The sequence below is a fragment of the Amphiprion ocellaris genome, chromosome 9, assembly GCF_022539595.1.
Source record: "Amphiprion ocellaris isolate individual 3 ecotype Okinawa chromosome 9, ASM2253959v1, whole genome shotgun sequence".
In the NCBI taxonomy this organism is placed as follows: domain Eukaryota; kingdom Metazoa; phylum Chordata; class Actinopteri; family Pomacentridae; genus Amphiprion; species Amphiprion ocellaris.
The window spans coordinates 24071254-24090443 of record NC_072774.1 but is presented as its reverse complement, the minus strand read 5'-3'; the positions used below and the strand labels follow the sequence as shown (position 1 = coordinate 24090443).

The 19190-nt window shown below is 39.1% G+C and overlaps 2 protein-coding genes across 9 annotated transcripts in view; both read right to left on the bottom strand.

The window, feature by feature from the left end:
- LOC111578981 (protein MTSS 1-like) overlaps positions 1-6012 on the bottom strand; it is a 54500-nt gene extending 48488 nt beyond the window's left edge. For 6 of the 7 annotated variants that reach the window (XM_023286015.3, XM_023286022.3, XM_023286020.3 and 3 more), the window contains exons 1-2: positions 5484-6012; positions 3853-3914 (exon numbers count right to left, since the gene is read on the bottom strand). In XM_023286015.3, the coding sequence (XP_023141783.2) occupies positions 3853-3914; positions 5484-5555 (134 nt within the window). In that variant the 5' untranslated portion in view covers positions 5556-6012. The remainder of the gene's footprint in view (positions 1-3852; positions 3915-5483) is intronic. The other variant, XM_023286019.3, reaches the window with a different exon arrangement.
- A 3756-nt stretch (positions 6013-9768) lies between these two features.
- mal2 (mal, T cell differentiation protein 2) lies at positions 9769-19153 on the bottom strand. Of its 2 annotated transcripts, XM_055013286.1 has the most exons (5): positions 19029-19153; positions 18179-18473; positions 16723-16893; positions 12839-13039; positions 9769-10707 (listed from the first exon to the last, which is right to left on the bottom strand). In XM_055013286.1, the coding sequence occupies exons 2-5, from the start codon at positions 18293-18295 to the stop codon at positions 10636-10638; spliced, it is 561 nt and encodes a 186-aa protein (XP_054869261.1). In that variant the 5' UTR covers positions 18296-18473; positions 19029-19153; the 3' UTR covers positions 9769-10635. The 2 variants fall into 2 exon arrangements, with proteins under 2 accessions (XP_054869261.1, XP_035811254.1); XM_035955361.2 differs by lacking the exon at positions 19029-19153 and having other exon boundaries at positions 18179-18618.
- Positions 19154-19190: the final 37 nt, after the last annotated feature.

Below are 19190 nucleotides of genomic sequence, written 5' to 3'. Positions count from 1 at the left end.
AATGTAGACATCGGTTTTGACAAGAAAGAACAATGCATGGAGTCTCTGCTTCTACCAATTTTGATTCTGTCCAACCATGTTCAGTGTGGTATTCTTTTGATACTCGTCTTTTGGGATGGAAGGAAACTGGAGCACCCTGGAGTTTCAACCTAGAACCAGAGCTCAAAATGAACTCAAAGAGATTAAAGGTTCATTGTGCTTTAAGTACATTCCTGTTGCTGAGCTGCACAGTATTTTAAAGAAATCTTATCTCCCTGTCTCAAGACTGTTGTTTAGATGTATCTTCAGCGTAGCCTCCTACAAGCTTCACAGAAAGGGAAAGCAGATAGACAGATCAACAACCATGATTCAAAGCATAGTTGCAGGCCTTATTATTCTTCCATAAATCAAGTATTAAAAATGGAACAATCTTTTTCTTTATCACTGAAAGACTTGATCTAATATTGGCTAACAAGTGGTGTGTTGTTGCAGAGCTGACCAGAAGATCCCAGGGTGTGTCCTGCAAATGGAAAAAGAAACATACGCTCAGGCACACACAGATTCCTTTCTATTTAAAGCCCAGTGCGGGTACCAGAACGGCCTCTAACTGATATTCACCACCACTAATTTATGATTGGGCTATGGATCCGATTTTACATGCACTTGCTGCAAAGTCTTGTTCATTCAAGCTGAACTGATTAATTGGAAACAGGCTTGTGTGATAAGTGGTTAGAAGCCTACTTCTGGCATGAAGCACACTGTGGTAAGTTAACAATTAGTTGCCATGTGCTTTTTTTCTGCGCTATGCTTTTACAAGAGAAATGCCCAGTTATTAAACTGGTTTATCCATTCAACACACTTTCACTCTTAGTTCTACATTTCACAGAGAATCATTAAATAGGCAGCATTAAAAAAATAAACTCTTTAATATTTTCTGGCTCAATCAACAGGGAAATAATTTCTCCTCTCAACATATAAATGAAAACGAGGCTGTTAAAGAAGAATAATCATATTTTAATTTCCAGCTCTAATAGTTGGCCAGAAAGTCTCACCACTTCTGCGGCTTCAACAATAAAAAGAAACACTCTGCTACAAGCTCAGCTCTGCACAGAACCCCAACAATGACCTGACTGCTACCATTGGTTTTAAGATCTACACACTGTGCTAGAGTCAAGACAAACGACTTTAACATATCTATTCCACGAGGCCCCAGCCAGGCCAACCCAAAGTCCCCACGGAGGCTAGCATGGTACAGTAGAGGGCTCCTTATGACAATGATACATTCAGCACTGCTGCCCTCATCTATTCACAGTCCAACAGAAACTGGAATGCAACTGAAGTAAATCTGAATCATAGAAAAAAGTTGTTTTAATTCCCCTCCACTAGCTTCAGGCACATCATACAAAAGAATAACAGAGTTAGTTCTGAGATTCTTTGTTGTATTGTATGCATTTGTCTGTTGATCAGCCTCTCTATTTATATGCACATATTTTAGTGCTTCTTTTTGAGTTCAATTAAGTTTTATAAGTACCCAGTAATACTTCAAATACATCCTGAGCTGTATTTTTAAGTTTTGAGGTGGTCCGTTTCAACACAAAATTAACTTTGAACCAGAAAGATGGAGGCCTGTGTGTAAGCCAAGCTCCAACACAGCTGCATCAACCATGGCCAACCAAACAGACCAAACATTGACGAGTTAAAAGAGAACTGTGATTAGAAATCAGTTAGCCTGTATTCCACCCTGCCCTCTTTCTTCAAAGCTCTGTTCCATACATATGTGTGTGTGATGGCTTCTTAAAACCAGAAAGGGCAGGAAAAAAACACCATTTCTGAACCAAAGAGAAAAAAAATGACAGAACTGCCCCAACACTGTAATTGGTTGATTTCCGAGTTGCTTTGTGAGAGGGGAGCAGAGGGGCTAAATTACAGAGTAGGCTGCCTCAGGACGTCATTACACTCACAGACGTATGCCGCTGCCACTGCTGGCTACACACTTATCCAGGCCAAGGCGGGAAGGTGGGCGTGTTGGTGCTTTACTGCATGTATGTGTTCCTGTGTGTGTATGTGCCCCTCTATGTAGTCCAGATTACAGAGATCTGTGGGTTGGGGGGTTGCACTGTAGTCAAAGGGGCTATTTTGGCATTTGTAGTGGCTGGAGACAGGCTTTAAAGCGGACAGAATAAGTCTTATTTGTAGGTCACACTTATTACTGCTCCAGCAGCAAGGGCATCGTTACAGGCACCCATATGCCATAACCACTGCATCCCGGAGCAGGGCGGAGGCGAATAGCTCGCACTAAAACATGGTCATCGGTTTATTAATGACACTCTGCTCATTCTGTAGAGGAGGAAGCGATCTTTTCTGATCTTCTCTGAGAGCGTCGACTGGCTGATGCTGTGAAACAACTGAGTCAAAGTTGAAGTGTGGGACAATCATACATTATAGTAAAAGTAACAAATTAGAATCTCCATCGTCAAGCTGCCACTATGCTACTACGACTAAACACAAAGATCATACTGTAAGTTCAACTCACCTTTTCACCAGTCTGATGAACTAGTGGGATTGTTCTTTTATCATTTACCCGGTATTCAGACACACAAACACTCTACTTCCAAACAACCAGTCATTAGCAACAAGGTCAGAAATACTCCCCTGAGCTTTGGCATGACAGGGTCACATATTTAACCCCAGAATGATGGAGACACTTGAATAACATATCACCATTAATGAGCCTTAATACTGAGAAAATGGAAGAACGGGACACAGAGTGGCCCCTGAAAAGTATTGTTAAGTCACTGAGCCTTTATACAACTGTCAGTGTTAGTCTGTCTGCGGACACATAGACACTTAAATGGCTAGAGAACTGCCATGCACTGTTAATCAAAGAATAATTCAGACCACAGGACATCTGTATTTGCAGTATTTGCCGGACAATGAGCTTTTATTTCAGCTGTCGTAAGTTGTTTGTCTTGTGACACGTGGCCACTTAAAACCAACTAGGAGAGGTGGCTGGGATTGGCATCCATTGTTAGCCAAAGACTTGGAATAATTCTGTCAGGAGGTGTGTAAATTTACAGTATTAGGAAGACAAATTAAATCAGGCGTAAGAGAGACTAAACGGGGGAGAAGGACAAGTAACAACCCCTGGACAGTATTGTTAAGAGATGAGACTTTTATGTAAACGTCATTGTTCGATAGTCTGAGGCCACGTGGCCACTTAAAATTCTTGGGAAGGGAATTGCCACTGACATGTAATGTAAAAGCCCAGATTAAGTACAAAAACAGTTGCTCAGATAAGATTTTTTCTGTAAAACGATGCAAACATGGGGTACTTAAGAAGTTATGCAACAGTTATAGTGATATGTCCCTGGCCAGGGATTGCTGCAGTTTTTACAAAATTATGTTTCTAACAATCTGTGACTATTTAGAGGCACAGTTTCTTTAAAATTTACTGCAAAACTTGACTAAATTTCCAGAAAATCAATAGAAGAAAATGGCAGTTCCAGTGAGGTGAAAGCTTCAGTGGATGTGGTAGATCCTGACTGGTTTACTAAGCCGGATTCAATGTTTTGCCATTGTGTTTTACAGTTATAGATATACCATATTCTGATTTCTTTTTCGTATAGGTAGCGCCCTCACTCAAGTTTTCTTAAATGCAAATTGAAAATTCCCAAACGCTGATGCACTGAAATGCACCCAATGTCTACATCAACTTAATTAAAATAAGAAACAAGAGCCAGTCTATTACTGAAGTTCCTGAAGAAACTAAATGATTAGGTGAAAATGTTAAGTTTCCTTCGTTCCTTTATCATGTTGAGTAATAGTCACAGAAGCATCCAAGTTTGTTGTACGTGCACACAAACATGCTCTCACCTGAGTTGCGACTGTAGTTTGCCGGCCTTGTTGATAAAGTCCTCCCAAATTGGGTAGCTGCTCTGTGGGTGGACAAAAAACAGAAACATGACTGAGTCACTCCGATTATCAGAACAGATTTCACTATTCCCACACTTACATAAAAGTTGTGCCGATACAAGGCCATACCGTTGCCTCACCTCACCTTCAGGGCTAAACTGAACTAACCAAGGCTTCAGCTTTCCAATACAGTTAAAACTCAGTTGCGTCACCCCCCAAGAAACAAAAAAAAGCATGTTTTTCCAGCTTGCTGCCAGTAGACCTGAGGGTTTCTAGGAATTTAGAAAGAAATTCAGCTCATCAATTATATGCAATAAATATTTCCAAATGGCTGGTTTTCATTTTGCAGCTATTTTGTTCAATATTCTCTGCACATTTAATTGAAGAACAGACATTACCATCATGTCCTGCATGGGTTTCGGTTGCAAAATGGGTCACAGGCCTCTTTTGGAAAGATCTCCGCACAACAAGAGCACTAATACTACGGTATAATGAGCCCGGCTCCCGATGGGACTCTAAATTTTCCTAATTCAGGTCCTGGGCTGAAAATAGTTGGAGAGCCTTTTATCGAAACGAACGCTGAGAACAAGTGGCCTAATGCACTGAAAAGAGGACGCTGGCTTTGTAGTAGCACAGCACAGGGTAAAATGATGACTCCAGCATGAGCACATGTTTGTCAGTGATGTGCTACTACTGTCGCTGGCCTGAGGAATGTCTTGTTATGCTGTCAAACATTACACCCAAACACCAACTTAACTGTAAGCCTACTTTCCCATTCTCTGAGTCTCCCTTACATCACCTTTGTTCCTTTGAATCTGTGCATCCTTGTTTCTGTTCACTCAAATCTCCACCATGACTAATGAGCTTTCCTTGCATTTCTTATTCCTCTTGTTGACAGATTAGGCTTGCATAGAAGTCAAAGAAGACATGCTTTGTTGTATTTACAAGAAGCCCTCTACGCATATTTCCATTGGTGTTACCTTGCAGTGGAGTCACATTAAGACACAGAGAGAAGTGCTGATGTCTGTGCAGTTTTCATAACAAACGTTCTGCCTGCAGTAGACCTGATGGTTGCACATTTGACCTGCACATGTCAGAGCCTTCAATGGGTAATTTTCTACCCTGGCAGCTATGTTCCTCACATTCCTTCAGGCAACTACAACAGCTGGGGAATCTGCTAATTGTCTCATCAGCCAAGCTCTGTCAAAAATAACATCAAAATAAGATGCCCCAGTTTTGGGGCTGACTATTGCCCTAGTTAGCCTTTAATGTTGGCTGCTGCATCCACTTCAAATTGGAACAAATAAGTTTTCGAGTGCATTCAAATGGAAAAGCAGTAACCTAAAACAAAACTAATCATAAAGTGGAACTAATATAAAATTGACTCCGCTTTGCTGCTTTTGTTTGTAGACTTGAATTCAGAAGCCTGATGCTAACACTGCGTGAACTAACTTGGCTAACTTACAGTTTATTGATCACAGGCTGATGTTTGGGTAGTTAGCTAGCTAGTTTTGGTAGGTTAAGTTTACCACGTAGTTTTAACACGTCCCTTTAGAAAACCTAACGTGTGTTGTAAAGTTCATTTTACTTACTTTCATGTCTCCGATAACAGTTTGGAAGAGTCCTCCGAGCGCGCTGCATTCCTTCTCGATAACAGCCTCCATTTTCAGGACCACCTCCAGCGGTCAGTCCCGACTCCGTGAGCCGCTCTCAGTCCACCGCCTCCTCTCTCTCCGGGGGAAACAAACAAAAACTCCCCAAAAACTATCACTAACACGAAGAAAACCAAAGTACAATAACGTCTGCTGCTCTACCAACTAAACCAACTTTTATTTCGCTCGTACAGAAGCACACGGCCAGGTTCTGCTCCGGTGCTCCGTAACTACTTCAAATCAGAAGAAGCCGTTGGGACGAAAGAGAAATTTAAATCCCCCTCTCCGGTCCACGCCGCCCCGCTCACATCCATCACCGCTCCGAGGAGGAGATCTTTAGCAGTCGGCCGGTCGGGACAAGAAAATAATCCTGGATATTCGCCCGGTAATGTTATTCCCGATTCCTGACAGGCAGGTAAACACCGACACCGAGGCTCCTTCTCTGCTTCACAACACTGGAAGGAGAAAAAGACGAGAACCAACCGTCAAGCTAATGGGAATCACGTCGACACGTAGTTCCGGTTGACTGTTTTCAGTTTATTTTTCCATTAAAAGCAAATATATCTCATTGAAGAGGCCTTTTGAAGGCAACGTAGCACATATTTGTGCATTAAAACAATCGTTTATCAAAAATTACCAATACTATCGTTAGCATAATAAGCTGCTTTGAAAGGTTATTTCTAAACAACACATTGTAGTGATATCACAATGCGTGAATCCCCGTTAATTTTAGATAAGGGAACTGAATTAAAATTAAAATTGAGGTTCAGCTCAAGGGTTAAGGTAAAACTAAATACATTTTTTCTAAAACGTTTTATTTTGAAGGAGTTGCAGAGATGCCCGGTGCTTGGACGAGCGCAGCGCAGTGGAGGTAGTCCGCGTTCACGAGCTACTGGGATGTTTTTCTTTTGGCAGCATTTTAGGTTCAAAGTCAAAACAGTTGAATATATTAAGTAAATTGCAGTAGAAGTGTGCTTTTATAATTGTACTGTATATTTTACTGTTTGTATCCCGCCTCTTATACTCACTGTTCATACTGTTTATACTGTCATCTATCCTATATTTTTATTCACATATTTGTGTCTTTATATTCTTATTTTTCTAGAATACTTATATTACCTCCAGCTTTTTACCACTCTGCCCAGTGTGCCATATTGTGCATGCCCATACTTCATATACTATATAAATTATTGATGCATATTCATTCTTCTTACATGCACTGTCTATACTGTTGTTGCTGCTCCGACTATGTTTTCTCCTTAAACCTACAGCACGTAGACATTTTACATTGCACTGCGCTCCTACTGCTCCTTTTACACTTCTGATTGGATGCTAAACTGCACTTCCATGTCTTAGTACTTGTACTTTGTGCAATGACAATAAAGTTGAATCTAATTTAATCTAATTTAATCTGATGAAGCAATGATCAAAGTCATTTTTTCTGACTTATAATCTGTTGAGTTTGCAGTGATGCAAGCAAAATATTATTGTTGATGTGAAACTTTTTTATTTATGTATAAACACTGGATAAATATGGACAAGTCATGCATCAAAGTCAAGCAGTTAGCTAACTGCTGACACCTAGTGGCATAAATAACATTTGCACGACGTGGAATATGGTGATACAGTCCACAACTGCAGTACACCTCTGTGCAATATCAACTTCATATTAAATAACTTAATACTTGCATTTTTTTCAGAGTTGAACTGGAGGGTATTATATTAAAAATATAGGCCACACAGTAAGAACTCCATGGGAAAAAAGTCATGATAGAGATTTATGTTTTATTTTTTCAATGCTTTTTATGTCCATCTTCATTTTAAATGACACTCGGTCATCCTTGAGGATATCAAATATCTGGAGAGATGACCTGAATGCTCCTGATGCTTTACCCTTTTTCTCCAAAATACTCCAAAGGTGTTCTGTTGAATTCAAGTCAGGTGAGACATTTGTTCAGAATCAGAATCAAATTTTATTTATCCTGAGGGGCAATTAAATGAGCAAAGAGCGTCATGTTAAAAAAGAACAAGAGAAAGGAAAAAAAACAAAATGTGGGTGGGCGAAAGCAGCAGATTATGTGCAGTGGCAGCCTGCTGCCAGTAACAGTATGAGTGGTTGCTGCAGCGAAAAGACAGTAGTGTCCATAATATAAGTGGCAGAGATGTAAAACAGCAGATTATGAACAGCAATAAATTAAAAATAAATTACAATTTTAAAAACAATTAAGCAAGTGTATTAAAATCAGCAATTAAAACAGCAGATTGAACAGTAGAATGTACAGAATAGTAATATTGCAGTGTAAAAGTAAAAGTAAGATTGCGTCTGAATGACATTGTCATATTGCACATGAGGATAGTGTAGTTATTGCACATGAACAGTGTAGTTATTGCACATGAACAATATTGCACAAAGCTTAAGATTACTGTGACCCTTAGAGTTCAGGATGAGAATAGCATTGGGGACAAAGGGCGCTCTCTTTCTCTGGGTCTTACAGGTCAGACAGCGGAACCTGCAACCAGATGGCAGCAGCTAAAATGCGGGGAACAGAGCATGTGTTGAGTCACTGAGAATGCGATGAGACAGGCCACATGTCTGCTGCTCGTACACAGTGCTCACATGGCGAGCAGGAAGTCCAATAATCCTACAACACACCTTCACAATGTTGTGCAAGTGGTTCCTGCCTTGTAGGATGATGGAGTGATACCAGCAGCAAATGGAGAAAGATACAACATTTTCAATGAATGATCATAGTTTTCACTTTTTTCTTCTTTAGAAACTCTATGGTGATTTTTTTTTCTTTGGATGGTTCTCCTGCTGGAATATTCCTTCCTGTCAGCCAGTATTTTGGTTTATCCTCAGACATTCATGGTGCTAATATGTGCATTCATGCTACATTTTCTTTAAACCAAACTTCAAAATATATAAATAAAAGTTTGCACATTAATGCTAAAATCAAATATTTGCAGTTTGAACTGAAGTATCACAGCAACAAATGAGCTTTAACAGCCTGGAGAACATGTGTAGGTCTGGTTAATTAATGAACCTCAAAAAACAGATGTTTATACAAAGAGAGTCACATTCCCCAGTACGCCCTAGAATAATGACTACACCAAGCATCTTATTGAATAGAAAATGTAGCAGTAGACAAACATGCTTATGATTAATTCAATGAGTCTCATATTTCTAAGAAGCTAGTAAACTTCCTTGTTTTGAAATGTAAGTTGGAAAAAGCTGAAACAGACTAAAACCTCAGCTTTGTAAGCAACTGCTACTACAGAGTGTTTGTATGAGTTTAGTGCCACTTAGAGAAAATTTGGAAACCTAAGAAGAAAGACAGGACCTTCATGCAGAATGTTCCCATCATATGCATTCAAATATTCTCAGCTGGGGATGTTGTCAACACCTGAACAGTCTCATAAATCTGAAACCACGGGAGGCTGGTGAGGGTCAAATCCAATCTGTGGAGCTATACGTGATAAAGTGGGCTTCCAGCAAGGGGCCTTGTTGCTACAGGACCACTTCATCATGTTAAAGAATTATTGTACGCTGTAATTATTTCTAGATATTGTTAGCCACGTCCGTATCTGAGAAAACACTGTATGCTATTTAGGCATCAGTCTCTATCCCAGTCACAAAATATAGAAACAGTTTTTTATCCTCAAACAGATGATAAAAAGGACATTTTGTTCAGTATAGTTGTGGAGTCTGAGGAATTTTGTGAGGAAATATAATACCTGGGTCACTGGAGGAAACCAGCTTTGCTTTCATAAAGTTTCTGTGTATTGAATTTGAAATATTTGCCTTTGTCGACCCCTAGTGGTGGTACTAAAAATACGCCGGACAATCCAGCCTCTAATTATGCACAGACAAGAGCTTTATTTTCTTCAAAACTTTTATTTCTGTGGTTCTAATTTGCATTTAAAATGTCAAAAACAGCAGGCATCAAAACAATCAATAAGTCTCGATTTAAAACTATTTTACATTAATTATATCTTTTTAAAAAGCCAAACAGTAATTACAACTAACAAATCATGTACAAAGATAGTTATTGATTTAAGCAGTTTAAAAATGCATCAACACAGTTAAATATAAATGTCAAACACTAAAAACAAACTACTTTAGCAACGCATACTAAAATTATCCATCAGTAAGTAACAATATTTGAAATATAGTAGCTGACTAAGACTTCTGATAAGCAGATTAGGTGATTAGTTTGCAGTAGAATGAAGGTTTTCCCAGATACATTTTATTCATCAGTAGGTCAGGGAAGTTAGCTAAACAGGAGAGCATTCAGAAAGACTAAACAGTAACCAACATTATTATTATTTATTATTATGTACTGATAAAAATCAAGAACAAGACATTCAAATTTGTGATTAACTTCATTTTAAATAATGGCCACATAAAAATGTCCTAACAGTCATGTTAAAACTACAGTCAGTTTACAGCTCTTTAGCACCAGAGTAACTGAAGACAGCGACCCACAATCATGCTGCCTTTCAGAGTCTTTGAAATATCAAATTAATTTTGTGTTGTGCATCATCTGTTAGCAGCATATGTCGGCACGTGTTTATGGTACTGAAAATGGGAAATATTTCTTTCTGTGAGAGTGTGACTAAGGAAATGGGGAAATATCTGCATGATAAACACAAGACGAACAAAACCATAACGCTGAAGCATCATTTTTATCTTACATAATTCCCCTGTCATGCTGCCCACTCACAACTTCCCTTCACTTCCCCTATAAATCTTTATTAGAATAGATAGTTGCAAAACCGCTGGTTAGCAACAAGGGAATCAAATTCATACTTACATCCAACTATCATAGATGAATCAGAATCTACTTGAAACTGATCATTTCAACGCCTCAGAAGATGAATTTTTTTAGGAAGTTTACTCTCCAGGAATCTTGACATCTAGATTTTTCCATTGTTGATGTAGTGCTGCTTTCTGATTTCTGATTTGAGATTCCTGTGAAGTGTCACTTAACTGAGCTGAGGAGCAGTGCTCTCTGTGGAGCTCTGTCTGATGCTTTAATACATGTTGAAGTTATGAAGCCATTGTAAAATTAGTTTGTGTTCATTCTCCCGGTTACATCCTCCACCTCTTAATGCCCATCACCATACTGCAACCGTAGCATATCGTCACCACAAAGGCAAATACCTGAGACAGAAAAGAAAGACAAGTTAACAAACAAGTCGGACAGCAAGCAATAAGAAAAAGTATAGTTGTATTTTCACATATGCTTTCTATTTATTTCAGCCCACTGACCGACCTACATTATGCACATATAGCTTTAACATTTCAAAAACTTGGCATAGAAGGAACTGAGAAAAATCAATTGTGTACAAATGTATGTAAAAACCAACTGGGTTTAGTAACACAGGGTTCAGGGTACATTGTTGTTATAAATAGTGGACCACACATCTTCCATTTCTAGCTAAAGATATTCAGCTTTTAGCTGTCAGGCTTATTTTAGCCAGCGAGACAGCATAACACCACATATATTCTGCTCCTGTTCTGGAAACATGGACTTTCTGTCACTTTATCAAAAGGTTCATGCAAAATGTGAACCCAAAGCCAAAGATTATTCAATCGGGAGGCTACTTTGTATGTGCAAATGTGCTCCAATGATTATAACAAAATAACCTCTCATCTCATAACACCTCATGCACTATGACTTTCTATTGCATGAGAATGTTTTCATCATATCTAAGGCGTTTTGAGCAACTCCCCAACCACAGTTTGATTCATAGAGGCCAGTCACAGTTATTACGTAATAGAGCTGAGAGCGGTCATCTTGCTTAATCCTTAGAGTCCTTTCCATCCTGCTGTATGTCATCTGTCAATTATAAAACCTGGAAAGCATCACAATACCCTGTCATTAAAAACAATGCCTTTTTTTTCTTTTTATTCGTTCTTTTGTTTCAATAGCACGCTGTTGCTTTAATAGAGATTAAACCAGAGGCAGCTGTTGTCCACAAAGTAGGTGCATGATGTGACATAGGACACCGACAGCCAGCCTTCAGGACACAACACAAAAACCGTCTGTGATATGTTTTAAACTGAGGGAGCTACTGTTTATGTGTAAATGTAGCGTTTACACTGGTAACCAATGTTAATATCAGACGTTCACAAATGTGTAGATCAACAACACCAGTTATAAAATAATCAAATGAATTCTTGCAGAAAGAGTGAAAATAGGGAATTAAAATGTGCACTAAAGTACTGCTGCACTGATCTCTGCAAGGATTGTTTGTTTGCTTTGCTGTTGTTCACGTTGGTATCTTCCTATTTATTCTATCACTATTTCCATGTTATTTTTCACTGTGTGTTCTGCTGTGCTTTAACGATACCAACTGTTTATCTTGAGGTGCTTAGATTCAAATACTTGACCGACTAAATTTTGATTAGTATTAGTTGACATTAATGTCATGGACTTAACTGTCAAACCATTTGGGCACATTTTGGCTCTAAGTCAAATGAAAAATCAGAGAACTAACTGTAACTATCTGGGACCAGTGTTGGCAGAATTGATCAGTCTTTGTACAGTTGTGTTGCCTTATTTCACAGAAATCTATACATTTTTCTGTTATTTCTGACCATCTGATTAACAAAAATGTCTGTTATGCTCGATTAAGTGAAACTGGATCAAACACAAAAAGATTCTCAATTCTTATTCATTTATTTCCTCTGTGCAGGAAAAGTCCAGGTTGGAGAGTAACTCATTACAGTAATGTGGTTACTTTTCAGTAATGAGTTATACTTATTAATCCCAGGTAGATTCTGTCACTATAACATGCTATCAGCTTGTTCCAATATTCCCCAAAATATTGTTCCTATTTCACTACTATAAATATATAATAATAATAATAATAATAATAATAATAATAATAATAATAATAATAATAATAATAATAATAATAATAATAATAATAATAATAATAATAATATATGACTCAATAAAATACAATAATATTATATTATACTATATATACACATAATATTAATGCTCCTCATGCATTAACTTGGAACAGGCAATTTGTCAGATTTGATGTAAAATAAAGTTGTATTGAAATTCACTAATCTCATACTATAGAGGTATAGAAATGACAATTAAACAAGGAAAAGACAATTAAATCACTGATTACAAATACTTACAACTAAAACATCATGATCATGACAGTCCTAGGTTCTTATTCCCTCAAACAGTGCAACCCTGTCAGTGCACAATGAAACCATGAATATAAATCCACGGGTTATGGGTACAGACTTACTGTGTAGTCTCACTCACCGTGGCTGCCACATTAATACTGTATTGTGTTCCACTCAGGACTGTAAATATGTTGCCTCGAGGGTAGGTTATACACATGACAGCTTCAGTGCTGTTTGGCAGAGGATTGATGTGGGCTCCTCCATTTGCTGCTGTAGTCGCCGCTTCTAACACAAAGGCAGCGAAGTAGAACAGCAAAGCCGTGAAATGGTAAACCATATCCTGAAGAAAAAAGAAGAGAACACATCAGACTGTAGTTTTCAAGTGTCTTTTTTTCAGTATGAAATAACCTACATGTCAGCATGTATTAGGGATTGTCCCAACGGATTATTGATGACAATATTTGGCCTTTTTAGAATCTTAGTTTTGTTATTTTTATTGTCTGATAATTGCAAAATAAATTAAATGTTCAGTTCTCCATCTGCTGTCACTCTGTACTCTCAAGCCAAGTCCAGCCCACAGCCCTATCTGATTGGCTGTTACAAGTCACAAGTAACAACCAATCACAACTCTTGTTTACACAGAGAGCCAGATGAGCACATTAGCAGACTAATAAACACAACAGTCCTCCTCAGTCATTCCTAATGTTACACTGATAGACCCCAGTAATTCAAGTGTATTATGCTAGACTAATGCTAACACTGAGGGGTTAGCTGTGCCTCTTAGCATGTGGCTAACACTATCTGGAGCACCGTAACATGTTTCTAAAGTCAGATTAACACTGTTCTGTCTGACAGATTGAAAAATAACCTGCAAAAACTGAACAAGAAGCACACACAGCTCCATAAATAAATGATCAGGACATTAGCAGCTGTCACAGCAGCTAATGCTATGCAAATGGCTAGTGGCTAAGTTTGGACGCAGCCACAGATTTAACTGAAACAGAATCTGGAAAACATTAACCAATAAAGCTCAAGGATCTGGACTTTAGTGGGAAATAAAAAGAGAAGAACAGCCGACAGAACTGCAGGAGACAAACTGTTATTGATCTCGATCGAACGATCAGTAAACTCAGGAGAGGATCGTAGCATCATGCTTATATGCCATTACTCCTATTTCTACTGTACATATTTAGGTACAGTAATCATTACTAATGAAGAAGCCTCTGTATATATGGCAGCTTCTGTGCTATAACATGCTGTTAATAAATAATTTTTAACTTACATATTCAGTCATAGTAATCCTTATTAATGAACAAACCGAGTAATAAATGACAGATTCCTGCTATCACATGCTGCTAATCATTAACTTTTAATGTATGTCAATTCTAGATACTAGTTATCAGCCTTTCTTAATTGCCATTAACCAACTTTGGCCCAGAAAAAAGACATCATTTGATTCCTAGTATGTATCAGACTGGTTACTGCAGCTACCCTTTGGCATTCACATAAACTCTCAATCTGTCCAAAAAAAAAAGTCAACCTGTGAGGCAGAACAAAGTAGACAACAAGAGAGAATGAAAAATACAAGAGTGAAAAAGGGATTCAGTGTGAAACGTAAGGAAAGAAAAGTGAAAGAAAGACGCACAAAAAGGGATTACAGGCCTGAAGGCGACGCACTGAGTGAGGAAGGTTAATGAGAGTTTGTGTTGCCTGCTGCGACTACAGGAACGCCTTTGTTGGGTTTCAGTGTGAGCTCATCATCCATGTCACTCATTGTTCGGCTGAAAACAAACAACCCCACACGCCTGGTAACTCCTGGGATCAGAGCTGGAGCCTGAGGAGAGGCGGCCCAGTCTGAGAGCCAGACTGGACTCAGAGTACAGTCCAACACACTGAACCAGAACATGGCCCAGTGTAGGAATGAAGCCCAAATGTGCACAAACGCAGACATCTTAGGTCATATCTCCTCAGACGTGTTGTACTTTGCTGGTTATATCAGACTGATCGAGTCATTTAGAGATGAGGACGTGGTTTTATCTTCGAACGGGTTACATAAAATGTTATGATGGAACAACAGCCCCAATAAATCCTATAAAAGATTCAGCAAATAAATAACCAGCCTCACGATGCCATTACATCATTTTACAAGGGAAATAATTCGTTTGGTCATTATGGAGAACCTGTGTGCATTTTATATTACCTTTTAGTGTTTTTGTGCTGTTTAATATTGTAGACCAGACCGTACTGATGCATGGTCAGGATTTACACATGATGCTGTGAATAATAGAACAAGCAGGGCTGCAAAAATGAATATTTCCATTGTCAATCTATCTGCAGATTATTTATACAAATATTAAATACATATTATTTTCATTGTATAGCTATATACATTTCACAATAAATTGATTAGTTGTTTGGTCTATATAATGTCAGAAAATGGTGAAAAATATTGATTAATATGAAATCTTCAAATATCTTGTTTTGTACACAACCCAAAGACATTTGGTATACTGCAACAGAAAAGTAAAGAAACCAGATAATATTCAGATTTAAGAAGCTGGAATCTGAGGTTGTTATTTTTTTTTCTTAGAAAACTACTCAAACTGACTTAGGACTTATAAAAATAGCAGCTCTCCTCATAAATGCTGTGCCTTTCTCTTTGTTCCTCAGAATGGTACTTGCATAAAAGCCACGATTTACAAGCAATCACACTGACAAAATCAGTTTACTGTCATACAATAAAAGGGAATAAAGCACAATAGAAAGCCCAAAGCCATCATTACACTGTATATCAGACAGTAATGTGCATTAGTACACACAGGCAGGCTGGCGTCCAACTTTCAGTCACTGTTTGATGTGTAGACACTTCATCCTGAGCTGAAATATTACCAATGAAAGACTGACGTGCAGGTTTACAACTGAACCCAACCTCTGACTGTTACCAAGCAACAGCTCCTGCCATGATTTAAACATCAAACACTGACTGCCATGTTAAATTTCAGTATCGGTCGTTTCATTGTGTGTCATGACATGGGAGATCATTGCTTTTCATTCGTCTTCACGTTTCCGGCTAATAAATATTAAATATATGTACTTGTATAAATCAAGGTTGCAGTGCCTCTGATTTGAGGGTTTTTGGATGCAGTGAGAGTTTAGATTTTTGCTTTATTTACAACAGAGTTTGTTGACATGCAGGCTCCATATGCACAGTGACGTGAGCAAGGAACACCAGACGAACATTAAAAGAGCAGATTTGGTTACAAAAACAAATACATCTACTGCGTGGAGCTAGCTCGACTACAAACAGGACCACATCGACCAAATGCAGCAACTCTGTCAGCGGCGTCTTGCAACTGTGCACATGAGGCAACGCAGCTAATCTGTTTGATGATTTAAAAAAGCACTACAAAGCTCTATGTGAAGCCAGATGTGAACAGCATCCCAAGCAATAAACACCATGAAATTCTTACACCATAAACAACATCTTTTTCACCTGTTTTAAGACTCATTTATGATGCAGATGCACTCCTCTACAGAAGCACCCAGATCATTCCAGAATGATTCACTCTTTCCAAACAGTTATCCAAGTCATCTGAGAGAAACGGTTGTATTTTATCATGTCGCAATATATATCTCAGGGAAAGACAGTATTGCAATATCAGTTTTCTCAAATATCACATAGCCATAATTTAATTAAATAAATATCTGAGACACAAACTGCAGCCTGAATGTCACTCTTCTCACATATGACCCTAAAAAACAAAAACCTGCTTTTAAACTGCACTTGTGTGATTTGATTTTAGTATTCCTGATCCCTGGGGAGCTGCATAGTTGATCTGAAATGCACTAACTCACGGTTTATAAATTACCAAAATCATAAAGCTATCATGAAATATATTGACATCTCTAATAGAAATCTCAGACAGGTAGCTAGACGGCTGCACAGTCAGCTAGATTAATAGACAGACGGACGGAAAAGTAAAACGCTGGACAGTCTGATCAGTACATTTGTTTCCATCTTACCAGGAAGTTCCAGTCGGTGTCGATGCGATCAGCCAGACCAGTGAGGAGCAGAGTGAGGTAGGCGGAGGAGAGGAAGAAGGTGGTGACGGAGACGAACATCACCCAGCCCTGCAGCAGAGGAACGGGAACGTTGGAGGAGGCCACCAGGATCCAGACGAGGCCTCCGAAAAGCTGAGGACACAAACAGTGTGACTGGTGACAGAAGAAGCTGACAAATAAGAGTTTAACTTCTTAACCATCAGGAAGGCCTGCAGAAATCATTTAATCATTCACTACATCTGGAGCCAGTTCTCAGCTGAGGACCGCTGCAGACACCTGATCCTTCTGATACATGTGAATATCCTCGTTTCTAAACCAGAAACAGACAGAACTGGTTTGGGTGGCAGAATCACAAAACAAAAACCAAACACACCCAGCTTTTGGTTTTTGACGATTCACTTGAAAACCAAAATCTGAGGCCACTTGGTTTATTAGTTTTTTTTTTTGCATGGATAGATAGATAGATAGATCGATAGATGGATAGATCGATAGATAGATAGATAGATAGATAGACAAAGGCAACATAAAGATGTTTTTCATTTAGTATTTTCACTTTTAAATTCAGACAGCAGGGATTTGCACAAATTTAACTGTTTTTTGGGTTTGACTTTCCCATTTTTTACAGTTATTTTTCTCTCGGTTTTGAAACAAGACCTAGAAGTACTTTTGGTTTTCTTCCATTTCTCATTTGCAAATCAATTACCCAATACACAGAGACACTCCTTTTCCCAAATCTTGAAATCCATTTACGTCACTGCATGCAAATCGTGCAGATCACTGAGGAAACACCAGGTCAGTGATGAGCAACAAATGTTATCTTTGCTTGGACTTATTTTAGATAACTGACGAAGAAAGTAGAGTTTATGGCACTTTCACTACAGATTATGTAGTGTGGCACATTTTAAACAGCTTTAACACTGGCTGCCTTTCGCTGTGACATTACAGGCATGAGCAGAAATAACCATGTTCCCAGCTGAAGATAAATAGTGAAACAAGCATGCGATCAGAGGAACGTGAAGGCGGTGCAGAGGTCACCTTGCTGGACTAAAGATGGTAGTTTAACACTAAAAGTGCACACAAAGCAGCAAAAATATCCAAGAATTTCTACTAAAGTCTGAATAAATATTCTGAGACGATAAATAGTGCTATAAATGTTATATGTAACAGGCCAAAGCTGTGTTAAAGCAGCAGTTCGGATCCAATCAGGGCTGAAAAACACAACCTGAAGCAACAAGTGCCTTAGTTTCAACACAAGCAGAAACTGCAGCCTGAAGGCAAAATCAGAGGGAATCAAACATCAGAGCTCAGAACCAAAAGTCCAACTGCACCTGCACAACAAGCCCCATCAATCATTAATAAAGAACTAACGACTAACGGAGGCCACTGACCCGGAGAACTGGATCTGAGCTGAACTTACTATTTCTAAGCAGACCAGAGCTCCAGAAGACGTCCTCAGAACCTCCAGGCCCAGAGGCAGAGACAGGGTCGGTCCGGGGACGGCGGTGACCGCGGGGTTCGTGGCTGGTTCCGACATCTCTCCTCGGTCCGTGTCCGTCTCCTCTGGCTCTCCGCCGCCGCCTCCCGCTGTAGAGGAGCCGTTAAACAAAGGACGGCGGCAGCGGCACGAATTCCTCCGGAGTCATGTGTCCCTCCTCCGAACAGGTCGGACAGGTGCACGGCCACGCCCTGGAGCGGTGCTGCGTTCACGGACCCTCCAACACCCACACATCCAAAATAAAGTCTGCACAGTCTCTGGAAACATCTCCTATAACTGTTATTTATTCTTAAATAAGATCAAGATTATGAATACAAAAACATTAAACTAAACACATGATTGGAAATTAATTTAATCTTCAAACAAACCTCATTAAAAATGTGAATACATCTTGAAATTGAGCTTTTACAAACCAATATTCCCTCTTCTCCATAATGACAAGCGAATGCATTTCTTCATGCACTGGTGAAAAGAAGCTCCTTCTGGAAGAATGTAAAGTACTTTTATGGCTCTGTATTGTTTGCATCTTACATGGGCAAGGCAGCATATCAGACCTGCTATAAAACCCCTGAGGGAGTGTTTCACCTGTGACTAGCTTCACCTGTCCTTTATGCTCTCTCTTTGTGCTCTGCTTCTGTTTTTTGTCTAACACCAAGCGAAGGCACCAGTTTGACTCACTGTAGTCCACGAAGACTGACCATCTAACCCTGTCAGGACACAATCAGGGCTCAGTACAAAGAGTATTCAGGTTAAACCTTCACGGAGCAAATACCTGCAAATGTTAGTTTGAGGCTCCAGTGAGGAGAATGGATTTCCAGTGCTGGAGCGTTTTCCTTCCCGGAGTTAATGATTCGCCAGGATTTGTGTTCTGTGAGCCAGTGTTGGTTTAACCTCTGAAAAGTCACCATTCAGTTTACTGTGGCAGCAGCTACAA

Coding starts and splice junctions, on each gene's coding strand:
- mal2 (XM_055013286.1), bottom strand. CDS start 18,295: ATGTCGGAACCAGCCACGAACCCCGCGGTCACCGCCGTCCCCGGACCG. Junction 16,894..18,178: donor CTCTGGTCTGCTTAGAAATA/GTAAGTTCAGCT, acceptor TTGTGTCCTCAG/CTTTTCGGAGGCCTCGTCTG. Junction 13,040..16,722: donor ACACCGACTGGAACTTCCTG/GTAAGATGGAAA, acceptor TTTTTTCTTCAG/GATATGGTTTACCATTTCAC.